The sequence below is a fragment of the Aquarana catesbeiana genome, linkage group LG02 (genome assembly GCF_042186555.1).
Source record: "Aquarana catesbeiana isolate 2022-GZ linkage group LG02, ASM4218655v1, whole genome shotgun sequence".
In the NCBI taxonomy this organism is placed as follows: Eukaryota; Metazoa; Chordata; class Amphibia; order Anura; family Ranidae; genus Aquarana; species Aquarana catesbeiana.
This window is the reverse complement of record NC_133325.1, coordinates 107,717,391-107,740,713: the sequence shown is the minus strand read 5'-3', so window position 1 is coordinate 107,740,713 and position 23,323 is coordinate 107,717,391. Positions and strand designations below refer to the sequence as shown.

The 23,323-nt window shown below is 42.5% G+C and overlaps 1 protein-coding gene across 1 annotated transcript in view; it reads left to right on the top strand.

Moving 5' to 3' along the window:
- Window positions 1–23,323, top strand: part of BRCA2 (BRCA2 DNA repair associated) — a 121,484-nt gene that overhangs the window by 80,821 nt on the left and 17,340 nt on the right. The window contains exons 13-19 of the mRNA XM_073613344.1: window positions 3,972–4,177; window positions 10,337–10,527; window positions 10,874–11,058; window positions 12,288–12,458; window positions 12,832–13,171; window positions 14,505–14,660; window positions 22,745–22,889. Of these exons, the coding sequence (XP_073469445.1) occupies window positions 3,972–4,177; window positions 10,337–10,527; window positions 10,874–11,058; window positions 12,288–12,458; window positions 12,832–13,171; window positions 14,505–14,660; window positions 22,745–22,889 (1,394 nt within the window). The remainder of the gene's footprint in view (window positions 1–3,971; window positions 4,178–10,336; window positions 10,528–10,873; window positions 11,059–12,287; window positions 12,459–12,831; window positions 13,172–14,504; window positions 14,661–22,744; window positions 22,890–23,323) is intronic.

Below are 23,323 nucleotides of genomic sequence, written 5' to 3'. Positions count from 1 at the left end.
CTTATCCGTATTATTTCAAAGGCCACTTGCTTTGCATTCGTTGGTTTGAAACTTTATGCAGGGGGTGATGCGTCTTAATCCTCCGGTTAAGGCGCCCCTAAACCCCTGGGACTTGAACTTGGTTCTGTCGGTGTTACAAAAACAGCCTTTTGAACCTATACGTCAGATCCCTTTGATCTTGCTGACAAGGAAACAAATTTTTCTGGTAGCCATCTCTTTTGCTAGAAGAGTATCAGAATTAGCAGCTCTTTCCTGTAAAGAGCCTTATTTGATTGTACACAAGGATAGAGTGGTACTGCACCCTCATCCTAGTTTTTTACCGAAGGTGGTTTCAGATTTTCATCTAAACCAAGACTTTGTTCTGCCTTCCTTTTTTCCAGATCCCTGTTCTCCGGAAGAAAGATCACTACATTCTTTGGCTGTAGTAAGAGCAGTCAAGGTCTATCTGAAAACTACTGCTCAAATTCGCAAAACGGACGTTTTGTTCGTGCTGCCAGAGGGTCCCAGTAGAGGACAGGCAGCGTCAAAAGCTACCATTTCTAAATGGATTAGACAATTGATTATTTAGGCTTACCGTTTGAAATGGAAGATTTCTCCGTTCCAGATCAAAGCACATTCCACAAGGGCTATTAGTGCTTCTTGGGCAGTGCATCACCGGGCTTCTATGGCTCAGATCTGCAAGGCCGCAACCTGGTCTTCAGTCCATACATTCACCAGATTTTATCAGGTGGATGCGAAAAGGCATGAGGATATCGCCTTTGGGCATAGTGTGCTGCAGACAGCGGTACAAGGTCCTCAGGTCTGATTGTACCCTACTTGGTTGTGATTTCCCCCCCTCAGTTGGCATTGCTTTGGGACATCCCATCAGTTATTACTGTGGCTCCGTGTCCCGTGATGTCCGAGAAAGAAAATAGGATTTTTTATAACAGCTTACCTGTAAAATCCTTTTCTTTCGATGGACATCACGGGACACAGAGGTCCCGCCCCTCTTCTAATACACTAATATTGCTTTGCTACAAAACTGAGGTATCCCTGGAAGGGGAGGGATTATATAGGGGGTTGAACTTCCTGATTAGGGTGTGACCAGTGTCCAATACCTAGTGGTACCTACATAACCCATCAGTTATTACTGTGGCTCTGTGTCCCGTGATGTCCATCGAAAGAAAAGGATTTTACAGGTAAGCGGTTATAAAAAATCCTATTAAAAATCCTATTTTTTATAACCGCTTACCTGTAAAATCCTCTTCCTTGACACAGATGTCCCTCTCCTCTTTTTGGGGTTTAAGAATATTGCTTTGCTACAAAAACTGATGTGCTCCTGGGAGGACCAAGGGGTTATATAGAGAGTGAACTTCCTGGCTTGGGTATACCAGTGTCCATCACCTGAAGGTGCCTATATACCCATTAAGTTATTACTTAAGGCTCTGTGTCCCATGATGTGCTCCAAGAAAAGGATTTTACAGGTAAGCTGTTATAAACATCCAATTGCTTCACTGACCTGTTGCTCATACACACGATGAGAATATCGAACGAAAAAAGCATTCGTAGCGATCGTCCGATAATCTGTTAGTACAGTACACAGCTTTCGAGAGCCGATCACGACAGTTCATGCACAAATATCCGAAGAGACAAGCACCTAGATTTTTTTCATTTAACAGAACAAACGATTTTTGAGTAATTCGTATTTCTACAAAAAAAATTGTGTAACCAAGGCCACGCATGCTCGGAAACAAATACATTACAATACATTCAATAACTTCTGAAGTTGTATTCTGTTTTACAAGATTTTTCGTAACTTTAGTAAAATCTATTGGTTTTCTATAAAACTAGCATGCAAAAAAAAAAAAATGGACGATCATTCGTCCAATATTCTTATTGTGTGTACGAGGCTTTACAGATGATAAAATCTGATCTTTAATCTTTCATTCGTACAGTATATTGTAGCAGCAGTTATGTTTATACAGTGTACAGCCTCTCATCCCACAAACCATTAGTATTCTTGAAGCACATTGACAAGATCATCCCAGAGGACTTGGTTAATGATGTAATCTAGAGGACATAAGGCAATAGTGGGCTCAAGACTTTATAGGCACAATAATAGCTAGAAATATAATTAAAATTCTGGTTTATTTAGAAAATATTAAAAATGGGAGATAAAACAAAGAAACATATATAGTTCAATTCATAGTTACACAGTTTTACAAATTATGCACTCCATACATAGCTGAATGGTTAAGTTATAGAAATTGAGCAAAGTTTAGAGTCAAAAACACTTTTTGATCAATATAGTTACAGTACGTTCCGTTGAACCAGAAGCTATGCAGTGGTGATAATCAGATTCTGTATAAGCTCGACATGTTACGCGTCACATGCGCTTCTTCAGGAGCACAGAATTGAATACTGTAATGAACAATATATTTACAATAAATACATCATGGTATAGTATAATTGAAAAAGAGACATATAAACAGTATGATAGAATAGTGAGAAGAGGCTGTTCCTAAAATCCAAGGAGGTATGTCCGTCCTACAGTGTCCCGGCGGAGCGCAAGCAATGTGGGAACGCATGTAACATCATAAAAGATTAATAGTGGGTGGGGGGGGGTGAGGTAAGGAATGCGAAATAAGCCGTATAATCAGGTAGGGGAGGGGGGGGAGGAAAAAGGGGGGGAGGGGGGAAAAGGTTGGAAGGGGGGGGAGGAGGGAAAGGGTGGGGGGAGGGGGAAAGGAAAAGGGGTAGGGGGAGGAGGGGAGGGAAAGGGAGGAGGGAGAAAGTAGGGGGGGGGGACAAGGGAAGAGGAAAGGAGGGGGAGAAGGGGAGACGGGGGGGGGGGGGCCCGGAACGAGAGTAGTCTATGCAGGTATCAGTGTATATGTTTGATAAAGTTATAAAATTAATTGGTAGCCATCAAAATTCATAATAATGAAAGACTAAATAGATTATAACGTTAAAGTAGTAAGGTGTATTAAAGAATCACGTATGGCCCATAATGTACCCTCTAATATTACATATTTAAAATTATAATTAGATTTAAAGTATAAATTAAACTTACCCTAATAGGCTTTGTTTTTAAAATCCATTAAATGATGTAATCTAGATTATCCTATAAAAACAAGTTGAAATGCTATCCCTATATTCTAGTGTATCTATAGGCTATATTCTCCGATTTATCCTTCCTGCCTACAAAACAACTTCTTCCCTGTATAGTGGAAATAGGGGTTACCAAGTATAAAGTGCATGTAGCTTTCTAGGAAAGCTGTGGAAGGATATTAGAAGACAGTTGAGTTGTAAACATGCATGCTGAAATTGTGCACTACCCAAATATGCATGTTTTATAATATTTGAGATTGTCCCCGGAATGGGAAAATGCTGCTTAGACATCTCAAGACCACTTTTGTCAAAGGAAATCAGAATCTTCTTTCAAGATCAGATGTCTGGTTCAGTCTTCTCGTGCTCATCACTGGTGCTGATGCTCTGTCTATCGTGTAATGTCTATGGGTTTCCTGCAATAAATTTAGAAGACCAGCATAACTTTTCATTGTTGCATGATATTTATAAATGCCAGGGTCCATTCTTGGGAAAGTCCAATGAAGGATCTGAAATAGTTTTTAAAGCCTTCACTGTCAATAGATCTCAGATCTCTCTATATAATGAGAATATCCTAATTTTCTTCATTTTTAAAAAATTGTACTGTATATACACACACGTGTGGTGCCCCAATTACATGTCAAGCTAATGGCGACATCTGTGTAACAAAGCCCCAAGGTCACAAATGGAACTTAAAGTATCTGTTTTAATAATACAATAGTTGCATGGTATCCATAGTGTAACATACATGGTTATGTTATAGTGTGGAACTTGCTGTATGCTATATCATTTTGTAACATTTACTGTGCTTAGTACAAGACCTTTGTAAGTCTTTCATTTGGTAACTATTTAATGATCAATTGGAAACACTTAATTTCTTTCAGCTTTTCTGCTGGAAAGAAGGCAGCCCAGGTATCTCAGCTTATTACTAGATCTGCTGCTTTTCGACAGTCCTCATCAGACAATTCTGCTTATGCTTCTGATGATGGAAGGCAACCGAACAACATGCCTTCTTACAAACCAGCTACTGGCACAACATCGGAGGAATGGACAAGTGACCAAGATGACCTAGAACCACATAATAGTGCGGGTAAGTTGGAACATGAAAAGTGTTCAGAGCTTGGATCCAGGTAGGCATATTTTGGTTACTGTAGAATTTCTTAATGATATTGGGGATAAAAAAAAATGTGTGTGGTTTGTAATAAAATCTCGTTTTTTATATTTTGTTTTTTGTTTTGGCTAGAGTGGGAAATAGAACTTCTATCAGATCTTTAATGGTCCTCTGTTCTCATTTGGGAGGGCTTTCTGTACATCTTGTCATAAGTAAATAAAATCACCAGAATAGTAACAAAGGGAGAATATCTCTTTAACAGGGATGCAGCCAGCAATAAAACAATGTTTCTTTCATGTCTATTGAGGGACACAGGGCACCTTAAACCTTCAGGTTATTCAGCCTCCTACAGGAGGATTGGACATTGGCAATCAAACTGTAGGCCAGACAAGGGTAACCGCTCCCACTATCAGCAGTTGCTTACTAGTGTCCCAGGAGGGTGGACATCTTTTCTGCAGTTCTGCTGTGTGTGTTTTTTCCTTCAATTTTTTGTTTTTCTTTTCCTCCAATTGAGACTCTTCTTTACATCACGCTATGATTCTTGGAGAGCTTTCTGGCACGATCGTCCTCAGCCTGATTTTAGAGCACCACTTCCAGACCCCACTGGATAACACATGTGCGTATAGGTTGAAAGTGACCTTTAGGGTGTAGGGGGCTTTCCAGACTCTGTTTTGGTAAAGGTGAGCTTTTTCACGTCTAGAGCAGTCGAAATTGCCTCAGCTCTTGCTTTTTCTCTGAAGATTTCCTTGGTAGATAGTTAGGGCTGACACCTGAAGCTGCTTCAGTTACTTAAATCGTTGAGCATTTTTTCCCCCATTCCCGCAGGCTTTGCCGAGGAAGAGGTGAACACTGTTATGCCCCATACACACGGTCGGACTTTGGACATTCCGACAACGAAATCCTAGGATTTTTTCCGACGGATGTTGGCTCAAACTTGTCTTGCATACACACGGTCACACAAAGTTGTTGGAAAATCCGATCGTTCTAAACGCGGTGACGTAAAACACGTACGTCAGGACTATAAACGGGGCAGTAGCCAATAGCTTTCATCTCTTTATTTATTCTGAGCATGTGTGGCACTTTGTCCGTCGGATTTGTGTACACACGGTCGGAATTTCCGACAACGGATTTTGTTGTCGGAAAATTTTATATCCTGCTCTCAAACTTTGTGTGTCAGAAAATCCCATGGAAAATGTGTGATGGAGCCTACACACGGTCAGAATTTCCGACAACAAGGTCCTATCACACATTTTACAGGGAATTAAACTGAGTGCTGAAGTCATCTACTGGGTGGGATGTTGATTGTGCTTTGCACTCTTTACCACCTTAGTGATGAGGAAGCATTTCCACACTGCTGTCCTGCTTCAAAAGACCCACATTGAACTTTGATCTTCAGTACATTCCAGCTGCCAGAGCATCAGCTTGTTACTTTTACCAGCGCTGTTTCCAGCCTTGGGTCCCCACTTTCCAGAGTAGGGGAATTTTTGTTGAACTTTGTGCACTCTTAGACAGTTTGCTTCTCAGGTGCTGTGGGAGGTGGTCTTTTACGGCTATCAACTGGAGCTGCATTCCCTGCGTCCTCTTTGGTTTCTTACTTCCAATCAAGGTGTCATTGCCAACCAGTTTATTGTTTTCAAGCCCAAAGGCAGATTTTGCCCAATTTTGTATTTCAGAGCTCTGAATGTCCTCATTCGAGTCCTGGCTTCTCTGGAGGTCAGAGACGCTTGCTTGCATGTCTCCATATTTCCAGTGCATCAGTAATTCCAACGCTTTAATGTGAGGTCACTGCATTACCAGTTTGTTGCCCTATCCTTTGACCTCTAGTCTGAACCTCAGGTGTTCAGCAAGTTCTCCTGTTGAGAAAACATTTGGCACGGGCTGTTTGAGAGTTTAACTGTTAAACAGTGGTTCAGAAAAAAAGGTTTTAGCTCTCCTGCTCAAGAGCGGTCTGACTCTCCTGCTTTTTCTAGAACTGAAGGCAGGCTCTTTTTAGGCAGTTCCATTTGTGCAGTTTCACTCCAGACCCCCTACATTACAACATTCTGTTGTTTTGGGACAAATCGATCTGGTCCCTGGACAGACTAATTATCACCAGGGACCAGGTTGTCCCTAGCCTTGCAGTTTGAGAATCCAGAGTTGGGAAAATTCTTCCCATCTTTTGGAAGAACCTGGTGATGGACGTCAGGCTGGGAAGGAGTCCTGGGCACCCTGGTGGTGTGGGGGACTTGCTAAATGGAGGAATCTCATGCTCTGATTAACATCCTGTAACTTTGAGCGATTTGGCAGTCTCTGCAACTCAGAACCCTATAATAGAGGATCTGGATTCACAGCGCTGGTGTACATCAATCATCACTCTTGCCAAGGCCTGAAAAATAGTGTGGATCCTGTCCTGGGGAAAAGCTTCATGTTCCATACTTTGTCAACTGTGTACATTCCAGGTATAGACCATTGGCAGGCAGATGTTGTCAGACAGAAATGCCTGGACCCAATGGAGTGGCCTCTACACTCAGAGTTGTTCCAGGACCTCTGTAACAGGTGGGAGATGCTGGATGCAAATGTTCTGGCCTTCAAGTTGAACAGCAAACAGGACAGGTTTATCTCCATACAGGTATTTTCTAGCGGAAGCAGTAGATACTCTTGTGGCTCTCTGGAATAAGTACACCCTTTGCAGAATCGAGATGGGGAGCATTACAGTGATTCTCATTTTTCTGGGTTGGCCCAGGCAGATGTGGTATGCCAACATTGTAAGACTCCTGGTAAACTTTAACGGCATGGCCATTGATCGGTTCTGAGGGACAGGGACATTTAAGTCTGTAATTTCTACGACACTAAAAGCTGGGAAGTCACTGGCACTTTTTGGCATATGGTCTGGTCCTGCCCTAAACTACGCCGATATTGGGAGGCAGTAGCCGAAACTTTGAGTGACGTGACACGGTGGTACCCTTGGATCCTCTTCTCTTATTGTTGAGTCACTTAGAAGATATAATAGGGGACAAGTATACCAAGCTTTGCCTCATTTTTACCTTATTTTATGCAAGAAGGGAAATCGCTGTGGAGCTCCCTACACGTGCTTCATGGATACAATCTGTCAATTCTGTGTTATCGCTACATAGAATTACTTGTGAGGGTAGACCATGTCTGAAGAAATTCGATAAAATTTAGTCAAATTGGATTGATGCTTGTGGCTAAGTCTCACTCCCAAACAAGATGTAACTGATTTTGAGTGTATTTAAAAGAGAAGTATGGGTTTGGGGGTTATTGCAGATACATACTTACCTAGGTGGATGCAGCATCGGTCCCCCAGCGCCTCTGCACTGAGAACCGAACGATCGAACATCACCGATGGCTCGGTTCTCCCAGCTCCCCGAGCAGAGAGCTGCTGACTGTCAATCAGCAGCTCTCTGCTCTGCTCCTCCATGCTCACTGAAGCGCTAAGCTGTGTGTAGGGGCGGGAGCGGCTGTCTCAGGATCTCGGCAGCTCGCTGAGAGCCTGAGACGGGTATCAGTCCAGGCACCTGGCCAATCCAGACTTGTGTTGTCTGGATGACGCGGTGCCTGGACTGGTTCCTGTGACGTCTGCAGAGAGCGGACTTCAGTTCGCTCTCTGCTGAAAACGGTCACAGGAGTGCAAAACAAATTGCATTCCCGTGACCCATAGGAGAAGCCCAGCCAAACGAGCTTAGGCTGGACTTCTCCTTTTAACCTGATTGCTTCATTCCTTGTGTATCACTCACCTCTCCCACTGCTCACCTTCCATTCCTCCCTCCCCTCCCAAATCATCTCCTATCACTAAATCCCTCAGTCTGCTATAGGTTATACACAATGAATGGCATAGTCCTATCTGATAGATTTACCTCTATTTTTTTTTTTTTTATATATATACTTTTGTAAATGTTTTATCTTTTATGATGTATGGCCCAGGGCTAGTATTTACATTGGAAACTTTCTTTGTGAAGTATATTGTCATGCAATTTTAAAGAATGTTACTATGATGATTTGTATTTTTGATTTGTTCAATAAAAAAATGTTGTTTTTAAAAAAAAAAGCTAGGAAGTCTACGTACAATGTCTATCATCAGATTTGAAAAGCATAATTTGCTTGGTGTGAGTCTCAGGGCTTCCAGTCCAGAAGTTTGTGTGGGACGAATGCTCTGCCTCCCACAGCTAGATCTGGACCATCGTTTAACTTTCATTGATCAGGTTTCTGTCCGTTTCTCTTTAGTTTCAGAGACTGTTGGCTTCTCACTTTTTGATTAAAACCTTTGTGCAGGGGCCTTCCATGTAGGTCCCCCATTCATTTCCCTGTGACGCAGCAGGATGTGAATCTGGTTCTCTTAGCACTTCAGACACTGCTGTTGAATCCCATTAGATATTCCATTTTTTAACGCTCACCCACAAGTTGGTGTTTCTTGTAGACATCATCTTTGAGATGCAAGTGTCTGAACTAATGGCCTTATCCTATAGGGGGAACCCTTTTTGGTTTTGCATGAGGACTAGGGAGTGTTTGGGCCTAGGGATACCTTCTTTCCTAGGGTATTTTATGTCTTTTTACCTTAACCAAGCCCTTTTTCTTCCCTTTGTCCCTCTGTCTGGCTCCCAGTCCATCAGAAGGAAATTGTCTTTCATTGTCAGGATGAGGTTAGGGCTGTGAGAGTCTCTCACTCACAACTTCTTTCAATATGGACCCTGTAAGAGTGCAGCTGCTTCTCATTCCACCATTCTTGGGTGAGGCAGGCAGACCATCATCCAAGCTTATGGTCTCAAGGATTGGGTTCCACCCTTTCCTGGCAAGTCACACTTTACTAGATGTATGAGTACTTCTTTGACTTTTCAGCATCAAGTAATTTTTTTCCTAGATTTGCAAGGATGTCACTTGGTCTTCTGTTCACACATTCTTTATGTTCTGTCTTGTAGACGTTTCTGCCTCATCTTATGCCAGCTTTGGGCAAAACGTCCTTTTTAGCAACCCTTAAAGTGTATTTCCACTTTGCAGTCAGAATTGAGAAAACACAGCTATGTGTTTTGTGTTCTCTTCACACAGCATCCATAAAAATTATTTTATAGAAATATATTGTCCTTTTTTTAGTGGTTTGTCAGGAGGAGATGTCATGGTTGTCTCCAAGGTTTTTTTTGTAAAGCTGGCCATAACATAATAATTCTTTTTTGGGGTTTAATTCATTCCAGTGAGTTGTTTCTTTTAACCATTGAGTTGAATGCAAAAAAAAAAACAAAAAACATATTCCTGAATCGCTCACGCTGTGCTATTGTGTTCTTAAATCGATGAGCCTTCCCCACTATCAGAACACACTGTTCAGTGTTGCCTGCGGCACTAATCATTCGGAAAAAACCTGACAGGCTAATGTACAACCAGTCTGCCCATATGTGGACCGAAATCCTGACGGTCCATGCTGAACTGGCTGAATTTTGATGTATGTTTGGCCACTATTTTATAGTCGATCTGTCCCAAAGACTGTCCTCATTAACATACGATACAGTAGGGCAGTTTTTGACCCTTTGTTAGGACACAGTGTTCAAATCTAGTTACAATTGATAATTAAGATCTACTTGCACAGTACAGGCAAGGTTGATTATGGCAAACACAGCTGTCAAGCTCCCTTACAAACAAAGAGAACTATAGTAGCAGTTTTCCTTGCTGGAGGGTCCAGAATAAACCATCTAAAGAGGTATGCTGCAACTTTAAAATTATTTTTTTTAGTTCTGCTATGTGAATGGGGACATGTAACAAATAAAAAGTAGATGTTCTGCTGCAACAGTGGAATACACTGTAAGCTGCAGGCAATTCAAAATTTTCAGTTTTCTTGGGCCTATTAGCTTTTGTCTGGTTTTACCCACACCTTCGTTAGACATTTTTGATCTGGTCAAAGGTAAAGGAATTCCTGTGTTCATTAGATAGGGAAGAAAATAGGATCTATGTTTATGATTATGTCCTTTATACTGCTTAGCTACAAAACCAAGGCATGCTTGGTAGTGAGAGACACGTTTTCTGAGCTGACCTACAGTTTATTTGCCAGTGTTCAATCCTTCTGTATACTGCCCTTCCATTGACAAAGGGTTTATGGCAAGTACAAAAGTCCTGTTTTACTGAATGGTCTCAATATCTTTTTTTCTCTGTTACAAGATGTTTCCCAATTGCTTGCAAGTCTACATTGTGCCAGAGACCTTCAGGAAATGAGAGTACGAAAGAAACAAAGGCAGAACATTAAACCATACTCTGGATCATTGTATGGACTAAAAGCCTCTTCTACGGACAGAATTCCACTGGTTTCAGCAGTACAAGGGAAGCTGCCTACAATGTACCCAATGGAACAGGTATAGTCTAAACCCTAAATTGGGGGAAAAACACTTTCATTTTCCAGCAGAATTTCAGTGATATTTTTCCTTAGGAGTGTCAAAAAGCTGGAGCGGGCAGAACATCTGTGAGCTTTCTGATGCAGTATTAACTACCTTGTGTCTTCCTGCTGTGCTCAGTCTTGCCATGGTGTATGACCTGTGACATGAAACAGTCTTCCACAGCCTCACCTTAGTAGCAGAGTTTGGCAGTAGTGTGTGTGTGTGTGTGTGTGTGTGTGTGCGCGCGTGTGTGTGTGTGTGTGAATATGTGTAAAATAGTATATATAATCGACTATAAAGACTGTTTGTGTGATATTTTATTCAGTTGTACAGGTTTGGCGTTTTGAAAAACCACATTGGAATCGACAGTGAGACAGCCAAGATTTTTGACTTCCATTGTCTGGATTATTTTGCAAAGAGCTGTCTGTCTGGTGGTGGAGTGCAGATCGCAGATGGTGGCTGGCTGATACCTTCTGATAAACTGACTGCTGGCAGGGAGGAGTTCTACAGGTAATGCTGTGTTTCACATCTTTCCATGTTTAATTAATGTGAAAACCCATGAATCTGGCGCACAAGGTTTTAAGGCCATACTGAATGAACAGTAGCATAAATGCTTTATTGAATTTTCCCCCCGGTGTTTATAGTATATAATTTCTTTTATTGCACATCCTAGGACAACAGGGTATCTTCATATCCATTACAATAGTTATGCTGCCACCTTAACATGATTGGACAGTGCCAAAAAAAGGACAAGAAAATCCCTTCCTAGGTATAACCTAGGGGGAGGCTGCAGAATTTCCAAGCTATCCCCCTCAGCGCTTTCAAATGTTTCTTTGAATCATCTTCTATTTCAAGGAGTAATTATTCTGGTTCCAGAGGGCAAAAGTTTTCTACTTGAGCCTCTTCAGGGTACCGAAAACAAACCTTGATGTTCAACCCATTCTGGATCTCAGGAGTCTCAACAAGTTTCTCCAAGCTCAGAATACAATTGGTGCAGCCCATGGTGGCCTCCCTCCAGCAGGGAGATTTCCTGTCATCCGTGGATATCAAGGCTGCTTAGCTGCATGTTCCAATCTTTGTACCTGACCAAAGCTTTCTGTGTTTTGCAGAGGAGGACTGTAACTTTCAGTCTGTGACCATGCCGTTTGGCTTGTTCATAGCTTCCGGGGTGTTTTACCAATTTCATACTCTGGGACTCCTAAGTACCTAAGGTATCCATGTTATAGGGTACCTGAATGACTTGGTTATAAGGGAGTAATCTTTTTCGTAACTGGAGACCAATGGTTCTCACATCCACACACTGAGTAGGTTTGGATGGGTTTTAAATTTACAAAGGTTCGCATTCGTCCCAACTCAGCAGTTAGTATATTTAGGCCTGACCCTGGACACCATCCAGGTGAGGGTTATCCTCCCTTCAGATAAATGTCTTGCTCTGAGGGTTTAGATGGACTTACTCAAGACGCAACACACAAGACAAATCCCTCAATTTGACAAGTTTTAGTTTATTTGCCAAAATACAGTATACATGGTTTGAATATCAGCCCTTGTGCTGTTCCCAATATTCTCAAGTAATAATGGTTTACAGTAAAACATTATCCTAGAGAAGGGATTGAACCCCTGCCAGTTTTCTGTCGCTCTGCCTTGTTCCTTACTCTGTGTGGTTGCTGGAGATAGAAAGGTTTAGTATAGCGTTTAACACTTTTTCTGTGCATTGTGCTAAAAATGGCATCTTCCAACAGAGCTCTATGTGACACCACAGGCGTGGACCCGAAACTGATCTCCTCAGAATGGGTGTACAATCACTATAGGTGGATTGTATGGAAACTGGCTGCAATGGAGGTCATGTTCCCTGAACAGTTTGCAGGAAGATGTCTGACACCAGAGCGAGTCCTGTTACAGCTCAAATACAGGTCAGTATTATGTTATCTGTATGTTTACTAGTAAATCCTTTGGAGTCCTTCAGTTAAATGACTAACCGCCTAGCTACATTGTCATTGGTGGGGTTCCCTTCTTTCAAAGGCAGTGCATGGTGAACAGCTGTTTCTTGCGATAATTAGTTTCTGGGGGGAGGAATCTTCTGTGTCACCCACAACAAACAGTTATATTCCAGGTTCAGTCATGAGCTTTGGCTGTACTTCTCCTTTAAGGGATTAATGCCTGCAGCCAAGCAGTACAGAGTTAGGCAGATTTACGTGAAACTGACATAAATTTGATTTATGATAACATGAATATGCCATCTCTAATTACAAATAATGAAATAACTGGGAAATGTTCTCCTCTAAGGTATGAAGTGGAAATTGATAAAAGCCGAAGATCAGCTCTCAAGAGGATCATGGAGAGAGATGACACAGCAGCTAAGACCCTTGTGCTTTGTGTTTCTAAAGTCATTTCCTGGGGAGGCAATGATGAGAGTGAGTCCAAAGATCCTAAGCAAGGTTCTGCTGTCATAGAGGTGACCGATGGCTGGTATGGAATCAAGGCTTTGTTGGACACTTCGCTAACTGCACTGCTCTACAGAAGGCGGTTGTTCGTTGGTCAGAAAATAATAATACATGGGGCAGAACTAGTGGGCTCAGAAGAGGCATGCACTCCCCTGGAAGCTCCGGAATCTCTTATGTTGAAGGTAGAAATGGTTCTTTTCTGCATTTTTTGAACGTCCGTAACTGAGAAAAATCTGAAGATCTTTATGAATTTAACCTCTGTATATTATGTTTCATAAAAACAATGGGCATACATTGTAAAGAAGGCCACTAAGACCATTCAAAATAATTCCACACTTCATCTCCATAACAGTGGAATGCTTGTGCAAGTTTGAAGGCTTTGGTCACTGTAAGTTAAATTTGGACACCCCTGGTACCAGCAAAACGGATGGTGGATGCATAAATCTCTAAGGGCAGATATAAAATAAAATGGAGCAAAAATTCAGTTGTACACAACAGCCAATCAGATTCCTTGTTTAATATTGTGTGCCAAAAAATAAAATATGGAACCTGTCAGTTTGCTATGGGCATCAGCTCCAATTTTCATAAATCATCCTCTCAATTCTAGATGTTCATGGATAAACTTCCTAATTGCATATCAAGTAAAAACTGATGGCATAAAAAATATTATCATATCATATTTGTCTTCCAGTGTTCAATGCTTTTCCATTCACACAGTGAGAAATTGGATTTATCTGGGGGTCTTTACAAATCTGATAGGATGGGACAGCTGGGCGGAATAAAACTGTTCAAGGCCTTTCTTTATTGCTCAGTAGACATCCATACTCTCTGGTTCCCTCCTGAACTCTTCCTTCAGTTAAAAGAGAAGTATGGGTTTGGGGTTTTTTCCTCCATCATACTTACCTAGGTGGATGCAGAATTGTTCCAATGCTGCATCTGTCCCACGCCGCTTCTACACTGAGAACCGAGTGATCAAACACTGCCGATGGCTCGGTTCTCACAGCTCCCCAAGCAGAGACCTGCTGACTGTCAATAGGTGACTCTCCACTCTGCTCCTCCTCGCTCACTGGAGCGCTGAGCTGTGGAGTGGCATGGAGCGGGGCTGTCAGTCCAGCCACCTGGCGGATCCAGATTCCCATTGTTGGGATGACGTGGTGCCTGGACTGATTTCGGTGACGTCCCGCTCTGTGCTGAAAACAAGTCAGCCAAACAAGCTCAGAGTGGACTTCTCCTTTAAATGATTATTTCCTTTTGTCAGCCACACGCTATATTTCCAGATTATTATAAAAGTAGCAAATGTCATCCGTGTGCTTTCTTTGACCAGAGATACAGAAATTTTCTTTTCCTGATACACATTATTGCTCAATTATGCATGCAGATTATCATAAGCAGTGAGCAAATGGTACACAGAGAACTTTATGTGTACACCAGGAAGCGGTGTTCTTAAATGTGTTTATGACTTTAGGTTTTACTAAAACATTTATACTAAAATATCTTTTTTTTTTTTTCCCTTAGTTTGCAGCCAACAGTACTCGTCCTGCTCGCTGGTATACAAAGCTTGGGTACTTCTGTGACCCCAGACCTTTCTGCGTTCCTCTATCATCCCTGTTTGCCGAAGGTGGCATTGTGGGGTGCGTTGACATTGTCATACAAAGGATCTACCCTATACAGGTAAGCCTGGGATTTAAAACAAACATACAGTGGTTATATTTTTTTTTATAGCTTGTTGCAAATTGATATTATGTAGTCTTCTATAGAGGAAGGAGAGGGCGCTCTTGGCAATTACAAGCTGGCAACTCGACAGCTTCTTCATGGAAGATTTGAGCATAATAGCAGTAACAGAATCCAAAAGCTGACGCGTTTCAGCCTATGCCTTCATCATAGAATAGATGGCGCTCTAGTCTCCTTCATCACATCATTGTTGTGGTAATTTTTTCAGATGTGCAGAAAGAAGCCCATTATTTACACATCGCGAATGAGTGATGGGAGCATTGACTTCTCCCATATCAGATGGCTGAGGTTTTTGTTAGCAGTAATGCCAAGCAGGCTTTCCTTGCTGTCCTTCATTTAGATGACCCTTTTTCTTATATTTAATGTGTACTTGTAAACGACGATTGTATCGATAGTGAAAACAGTGTTTCTTTATCATACATCATGGAACACAGAGCCTTAAGTAATTACTTAATGGGTTATAGGCCACCTTCAGGTGTTGACACTGGCTATACCCAATCAAGGAAGTTCACTCCCTATATAACCTCTCCTCCTTCCATGCGCACATCAGTTTTTTCGCCAGTGTCTAAGGTGTTGGTCACGAGTGAAGATGTGCTCTGAGGAGCTCCAGGAGGGATCCAGGCTGGATTTAAATAGCCTCCATAAAGACCAGATCCATCCAAAGTGCCACTAAGGCCTAAAAGGATGGTACCTGGGGACTCGTACCCGAAGCACGAGGTTTTGCCTGTAACGCCTCTCTTTGTAGGGCTGGACCCCAGGAACCCAGGGCTTAGATCTTGCTACATTACCTAAAGCTTCTTGAAGGGGTGTTTTACAGGTCCAAGGGAGTTGGAACCCTGTTTTAGGGACCCGGTCCTTGAAGGTTTGCTAAACACAGCCCGTCATGATGGGTGAAGGCTGGATTGTCTGTTAATTCAGCAAATCCTGTGGTGGGGATAAGAGGTAAGGGAAGAAACTTGGGTATTAAAAACACCTGTGTATTTCTTCCATTAGGGAAAAATGTTGTCATGCCTTTAAATCTCCACTAGAGGGAGTGTATGCACATTCCTTAATCTGTTGTCTTCACTGTAAAGCTCAGTCCGTGTCTGGTTGCAGCAGTGTGTGGTGGGAGACTTTCAAGGTAAAGGAAATCTACAAAAATTTTTTCTTTCTCCCCCTGATGGGACCAGAGGGTTAGGGGGACAGCAGCGCTGTACCTCCCTTACAGTATCCCACCCCCCACCCCCGCCACAGGTGGTGCGTAGGTCCTGCTAATACCGTTAACTGTTTTAACTGTGGCTGATTTCACTGTTTGTGCCTGCTGCTGGATGGGTCCCTGCTGCTCCCCCGCTCCCCCCCACGTGTTGGGTCGGTGGGGGCAGAATTTTTTTCTCGGAGGGGACGGGGCCTAAGCGCAATGCCATGAACGTCCACGAGGACACACAGCAGGCTAAAGACAAATACAACACAGCTGTGACAGTCTCTCCTCGGCTGATGAGGAGAAAACAAGCAACCTGCAACACAAGGACACAAGAGCTGTGGGACATGTGAGGGTTGCAAGCTGGCATTCCTGATACAGAAATTACACCTTTTTCCCAGCACTAGGCTGAATTTTATAGCGGCTTTAAATGTCATGACTATTTTCAGCGATTAAGTGCAATCTGTATAGTGCCTCTGTTTTTGTACTTAGGACTATGCCTATCAAAAAAGACACCACAAAAACCAAAAAGGTAAAGGTTTCACCCCCAGGCGCTAGGATCCTGAGTCGCATTTCCATGCTGTCATCCTCGCCTGAATTGCCAGTTATGGAAAGCCAGGGTGAGCTGTTGGAACAAATTGATGGTGCAACTGCTTTTCACATCTATACGTGACTGAAGATGTCCTTTTCTCCTCCCTGCAGGGTCTAGAAGAAAGATTAGCAGCTTTAATCGCATTCTCCATTCAGATGGATAGGAAGCGTGCTAGATCCCCCTCCCCCACTTCAGAACCTTTGCAAGGGGAACAGTGGGCACAGGATGAGGTGTTACCCTCAGTCGATCAGGAGGAAAAACAAAACGATGATGATTCCTCTGCAGAGGAAACAACGGTAGAGCCTTTTTCGGCCTCTCAAATCTGAGAAATTGCTGATACAATCTCTTACGGAGATGGTTCGTTCTACTTTCATGCTACCCCTAACGGAGTCTCCTGAAAGTTCGGTTTCTTCCTTGGGTTCCTTAAAACCCTCTCAACCTTTGCATGCGTTTCCTGCACATGCATTACTAGAACAGCTTATTTTTGCTGAATGGGATCACCCGGATAAGCATTTTCTCCCTCCTAAGAAATTTGCAATTCTCTATCCCCTGGAGGAGAAATTCTCCAAAAGATGGAAAATACCAGCAGCTGATGCTGCGATTTCCAATGTGAATAAAGGCCTAACTTGTCCAGTAGACAATGCACAGATGCTTAAGGATCCAACAGATAAGGAGTTGGAATCCCTGTTAAGATCTACTTTTTCCATGGCAGGTGCCATTACTCAGTCTGCAGTCGCTGCAATAAGTGTCTGTCAATCCCTAAAGGACCAATTTAAACAGGCCCTTAGAGAGCTTCCTGCACAACAAGCTTGGGATTTGGCTGAACTACCAAAACCATTATGCTTTTGCCATAGATGCTATTAAAGATTCTATTCACCAGTCGTCCCACCTTATGCTTACGCTTATGCTTGTGCATATGCATAGAATCCCGTGGTTAAAAAATTTGGTCAGCTGAAGTACCATGTAAAGACCTGCTAACTGGGCTCCCTTTTCATGGGGAGTGACTATTTGAAGAAAACTTGGACAAATCTATCCAAACAATTTCTAGTGGGAAAAGTACTCTTTTGCCAGTCAAAAGAAAGTATAAATGCCCTTCATTTAAACGGGCTCTTTCCCATACGCCAGGGGCTTCCGCCTCTAGGCAGGGGCGACGGCTTTCGCTGTCACACTCTAGAGGAAGATCTCAGAGTCAGACCCAGGCTCAAAAGTAGTCCTGGGGTCGGAAACCTGCAAGCCAGAATCCTAAAGCCTCATTATGAAGAGGCAGTTTTCAGAAGTCTGAAAAGAAGAAATTCAGGACAGATGGGTCATCGCCACGGTAATGCTGGGGTACAAGCTGGAATTTCGGGATTTTCCACCGTCTCGCTTCCTGAGGTCAAGCGTTCCCAAAGATCCAGAGAAAAGACAATCTGTGTTTCAGTCACTAGACCGATTAATATCTCAAGGGGTGATCATACGGATCCCCACAAAAGAGCAAGGTTTGGGGTTTTATTCAAACTTTTTTATGGTACCGAAACCAAATGGAGATGTCAGACCCATTCTGGATCTAAGAAATATAAATCAGTTCCTGAAGATCCGTTCCTTTTGCATGGAGACGATCAGGTCAGTAGTTCTATCCTTCTAGGAGGAGAACTTCTGGTATCAATCGACATCAGGGATGCATATCTGCATGTCCCTATATTTCCCGCTCATCAAAAGTTTCTGCGGTTCGAGTTAGAACAGCAGCATTTACAGTTTGTAGCCCTGCTCTTCAGGCTAACCACAGCACCCCGGGTGTTCACCAAAGTGCTGGCCCCACCTCTAGCCAGGTTAAGGGCACAGGGCATAATAGTCGCAGTGTACCTAGACGTTCTATTACTAATAGATCAGTCGGTGGTTCATTTGGAGCAAAGTGTACGCACTACAACCAACTATCTGAAGAGTTGGGTTGGATTCTCAACCTAGAGAAATCTTCTTTAATATCGCTAAAAAAAGCAGGAGTTCTTGGGACTGATCATAGACACAGCCCAGGAAAAGGTATTCTTGCCTCAGGCAAAGATCAACTCCATAAGAGAGTTGGTGCGGATGGTCAGGTCAAATGGCGATCCCTCCATTCGCCTTTCCATGAGGTTGCTAGGAACCATAGTGGCTTCATTCAAAGCAGTTCCCTATGCCCAGTTTCATTTAAAACGGTATCCTGTCTGCTTGGAACAAAACAATTCAAGCTTTAGACTTGCCAATGTAGCTGTCCCCAAGAGTGTCCCAAAGCCTCACTTGGTGGGTGGTTACTAACCCAGAATCTGCTGAAAGGAAAATCCCTTCAGACCAGTCATCTGGAAAGTGGTAACGATGCATGCCAGCCTTTAAGACTGGGGAGCAGTACTAGAAAAGACAACTGTCCAGGGACAGTGGTCAAGAACCGAAAAAACCTTGTCCATCAATAGCCTAGAGATTCGGGCAGTAGGTCTGGCTCTAAAGACCTGAACATTCAGGTTACGAGATTGTCCTGTCAGGATTCAATCCGACAATGCCACAGCTTTGGCCTATATCAATCACTAAGGGGGCACCGAAAGTCTCTCAGCGCAGAGAGAGGTGAACCATATTCTAACTTGGGCAGAAAAGAATGTTCCGTGCCTCAGCAGTCTTCATTCCAGGAGTAGAGAACTGGCAGGCGGACTACTTGAGTCACCAGCAGTTATTCCCATTGGAATGGTCTCTTCACCCCGACATATTTTGGGCTGTTTGATGGGGGAATCTGGACGTAGATCTTCTAACGTCCAGGTTCAACATGAAGTTAGTCAGCTTTGTGGCCAGAACAAGGGATCCATTCGCATGCGGAACGGATGCGTTGGTGACCCCATGGGATCAGTTCTCACTGATCTATACATTCCCCGCCTATTTAGTTGCTGCCTCAACTTCTTTGCAGGATGAAGCTGGAAAGAAAGCCGGTAATTCTGGTGGCACCAGCATGGCCCAGAAGGTCATGGTATGCAGAAATCGTAAAGATGGCAGTGGAGGGCCCATGGTCCCTCCCACTACGGCCAGATCTGCTCTCACAGGGACCGATATTCCATCCTGCCTTACGGTCTCTAAATTTAATGGCTTGGCTATTGAAACCCACATGCTGAAGAAACGTGGGCTTTCCGGGTCAGTTAGCTCTACCCTGACTAATGCAAGGAAGCCAGCTTCCAGAACTATATATTATAGGGTCTGGAGGGCTTATGTTTACTGGTGTGAATCCAAGGGTTGGCACCCTCGGAGATATATCATAGGCAGAATTCTTGCCTTTCTACAATTAGGGGTAGAAATTAATTTGGTCTTGAGTACTATTAAAGGCCAAGTCTCAGCTTTATCGGTCTTATTTCAAAAGACCACTTGCTACTCATTCTTTAGTCTGGGATACAAGGGGTGACGTGGATTATTCCGCCCGTCAAACCTCACTTGAACTTAGTTTTGTCTGTGTTACAAAAAACAGCCATTTGAACCACTACAATATATTCCTCTAGTCCTTCTGACAAGGAAGTTGGTATTTTTTGGTTTTTATATCCTCAGCAAGGAGGGTTTCAGAATTGACTGCACTTTCTTGTAAAGAGCCATATTTGATTTGTCATGGGGACAGAATGGTGTTACGCCCTCGTCCAGACATTTTTATCAAAAGTGGTTTCAGGTTTCACCTGAACCAAGATATTGTCCTGCCATAGTTTTTTTCCAAAACCATGTTCCAGGGAAGAAGTGTCACTACATTGTCTTAATGTGGTGAGAGCAGTGAAAATCTATTTTAAGGCAACTGCTCAGATTCGTAAGACTGATGTCTTATCTATTCTGCCAGAGGGTCCTAAGAAGGAACAGGCAGCGTCGAAATCTACTGTCGCTAAGTGGATTCGGCAAGTGATAATTCAAACTTATGATTTAAGGGGTAGATAAAATTCCCCCGTTTCAAGTTAAGGTGCACGCTACCAGGTCGGTTAGTGCCTCTTGGGCTGTGTGTCACCAGGCCTCCATGGCTCAGATCTGTAAGGCCGCAACTTGGTCTTCGGTGCATACATTCACAAAATTTTATCAGGTGGATGTAAGGAGGTATGAGGATATCGCCATTGGGCGCAGTGTGCTGCAGGCAGCAGTATAAATCCTCAAGTCTGGGGGTACCCTGCGGATTGTCTCTCCCTCCCCTCAAGTAGCATTGCTATGGGACGTCCCATTAAGTGATTACTTAAGGGTCTGTGTGCCATGATGTACGATAAAGAAAATATAGGGAGTGAACTTCCTTGATTGGGTATAACCAGTGTCAACCCTTGAAGGTGGCCTCTAACCCATTAAGTAATTACTTAAGGCTCTGTGTCCTATGATGTACTCCAAGAAAAGGATTTTACAGGTAAACTGTAATAAAAATCCTATTTTTTAGCTACTGTTCTTTTCAGCATTGTGACAGCTGTCAGTGTGCTCCTATAGCAGGCCCAGACACCATATAATTCTAGGGCTCTGGTTTAGGGAATCGGCTGCAATTTAGCAGTCCTGTTGGCTTCATAAATACATTTATAGGTGACCTTTAGAGCTATAAGTACCTTTGTCATTACAAATAGGCAATATTTTGTTAAGCAAATATTACAAGCCATAGCAGTGGGATCTGTAAAGCCCCAAGTACCCTCTTTAGCCCTTTCACTGCCAGGTCTGTACGTCCTACGGACCTGACAGCAGAGGGTGTGGTACGGACCTGATGGGTCAAAGTCAAAAAAAAAATTTTTCTGGCTCGCAAGACCAGCTGTTTGGCCTATTGTTCGCATATTGGGTGACAAAACACATCCTTGCTAATTGTCCATTTATTTAGTCTGAATTTATTCTTGAATGCAGTTCTGTTACATGCTTATAATGTTGTTTAACACTTTAACATTTCGTTTTTGCCAAGCAGTCATTGGAAAGTTAATGCTTTCTGCTCACATTTTAACCACTTAAGGACCAAGCCTCTTAAGATTTTTTGTCTTTACAAGTTTAAAACCGTTTTCTTTGCTAGAAAATTACTTAGAACCACCAAACATACATTTTTTTTCTAACACCCTAAAGAATAAAATGACGGTCGTTGCAATACTTTCTGTCACACCGTATTTGTGCAGCGGTCTTACTAGCGCGATTTTTTTGGAAAAAATACACTTTTTTGAATTAAAAAATAAGACAATAGTAAAGTTAGCCCATTTTTTTTTTTTTTTTTTTTAATTTGAAGGATAATGTTACGCTGAGTAAATTGATACCCAACATGTCACGCTTCAAAATTGCAACCGCTCGTGGAATGGCGTAAAACTTTTACCCTTAATCTCCATAGGCGACGTTTAAAAAATTCTGCAGGTTGCATGTTTTGAGTTACAGAGGGGGTCTAGGGCTAGAATTATTGCTCTCGCTCTACCAATTGCGGCGATGTGGTTTGAACACCGTTTTCATAATCAGGTGCTACTCACGTATGCGTTCGCTTCTGCACGCGAGCTCGACGGGACGGGGCGCGTTTTTAAAAAAAATAAAACATTTTTTTCTTATTTATTTTACCTTTTTTTATTTTTACACTGTCCTTTTAAAAAAAAAAAATGTGTCACTCTTATTGCTATTACAAGGAATTTAAACATCCCTTGTAATAGAAAAAAAGCATGACAGGACCTCTTAAATATGAGATCTGGGGCCAAAAAGACCTCAGATCTCATATTTACACTAAAATGCAATAAAAAAAAAAAGTTGTCATTTTAAAAAATGGCCCTTTAAGAGCTATCGGCGGAAGTGACGTTTTGACGTCGCTTCCGCCCTGCATTGTTATGGAGACGGGTGGGGGCCATCTTCCCCTCACTCGTCTCCATGCCCAGCAAGGGCAAAGATCCGATTGCCTCCACCGCTGCCGATGGCTCCGGTAAGCGGCAGGAGGGCCCTCTCCCGCCGCCGATAAAAGTGATCTTGCGGGGAATCCGCCGCAGAGACCACTTTTATCGGAAACCGGACCGCTCACTGAAGAAGTGGATACCGGGGTTATGGCAGCTAGCTAACAAAGATATTCCTCTTCAAAGTACCGATGTATAATGATGGTGGGCGGTCCAGAAGTGGTTAATGAGATTTAGAAATTCTCCCCACTTAGAATAGTTCAATATACATAAAAATAAATTTCCACATTATTGAAGTTTGTTGATATTCTGTAGTTTCTTCTCAGTGACGGGGCGGGGGCTCCCACAATTGTTGCGTTGAATAGAATCTATTTAGCCAGAAATGTAAGGATTTAAAAAAAAAAACAAAAAACTTTATTTTCAGTGGATGGAAAAAATGGCCAACGGCACATATGTCTTCCGTAATGACCGAGCAGAGGAAAGAGAAGCAGAACGACATTCTTTGAAACAGCAAAAAAATCTGGAAGCCTTATTTTTAAAGATTCAACAAGAGTTTGAAGAGCAGGAGGGTATGGAAACAGCATTACATGTAATAGGAAATGAGCAATTATTAATGCTGCAATAAGTAAGATGAGAGGTTGATGGTCGAGTGAATAAATGCTGTCGGGTTTGAAGTAAAATGTTGTAGAATTGGTAAATAATACTTGTCAGCAAAATCTCTGTGATATATGCAGATGGAGCCAATATTTTTTCTGAAAGTATTTTTTTTCATTTACCACTTGACCTTCAGAAGGTTATACCCCCTTCATGACAAAGACGTTTTTTTCTATTCAGCACTGTGCTACTTTAACTGGCAATTGCTTGGTCATGCAACACTGTACACAAATTAATTGTACTGTATATAATTTTTTTTTTCCCACTAATAGAGCTTTCTTTTGGTGGTATTTAATCACCACTGGGTTTTTCATTTTTTGCTAATATACTCTAAACAAAACATCCTGAA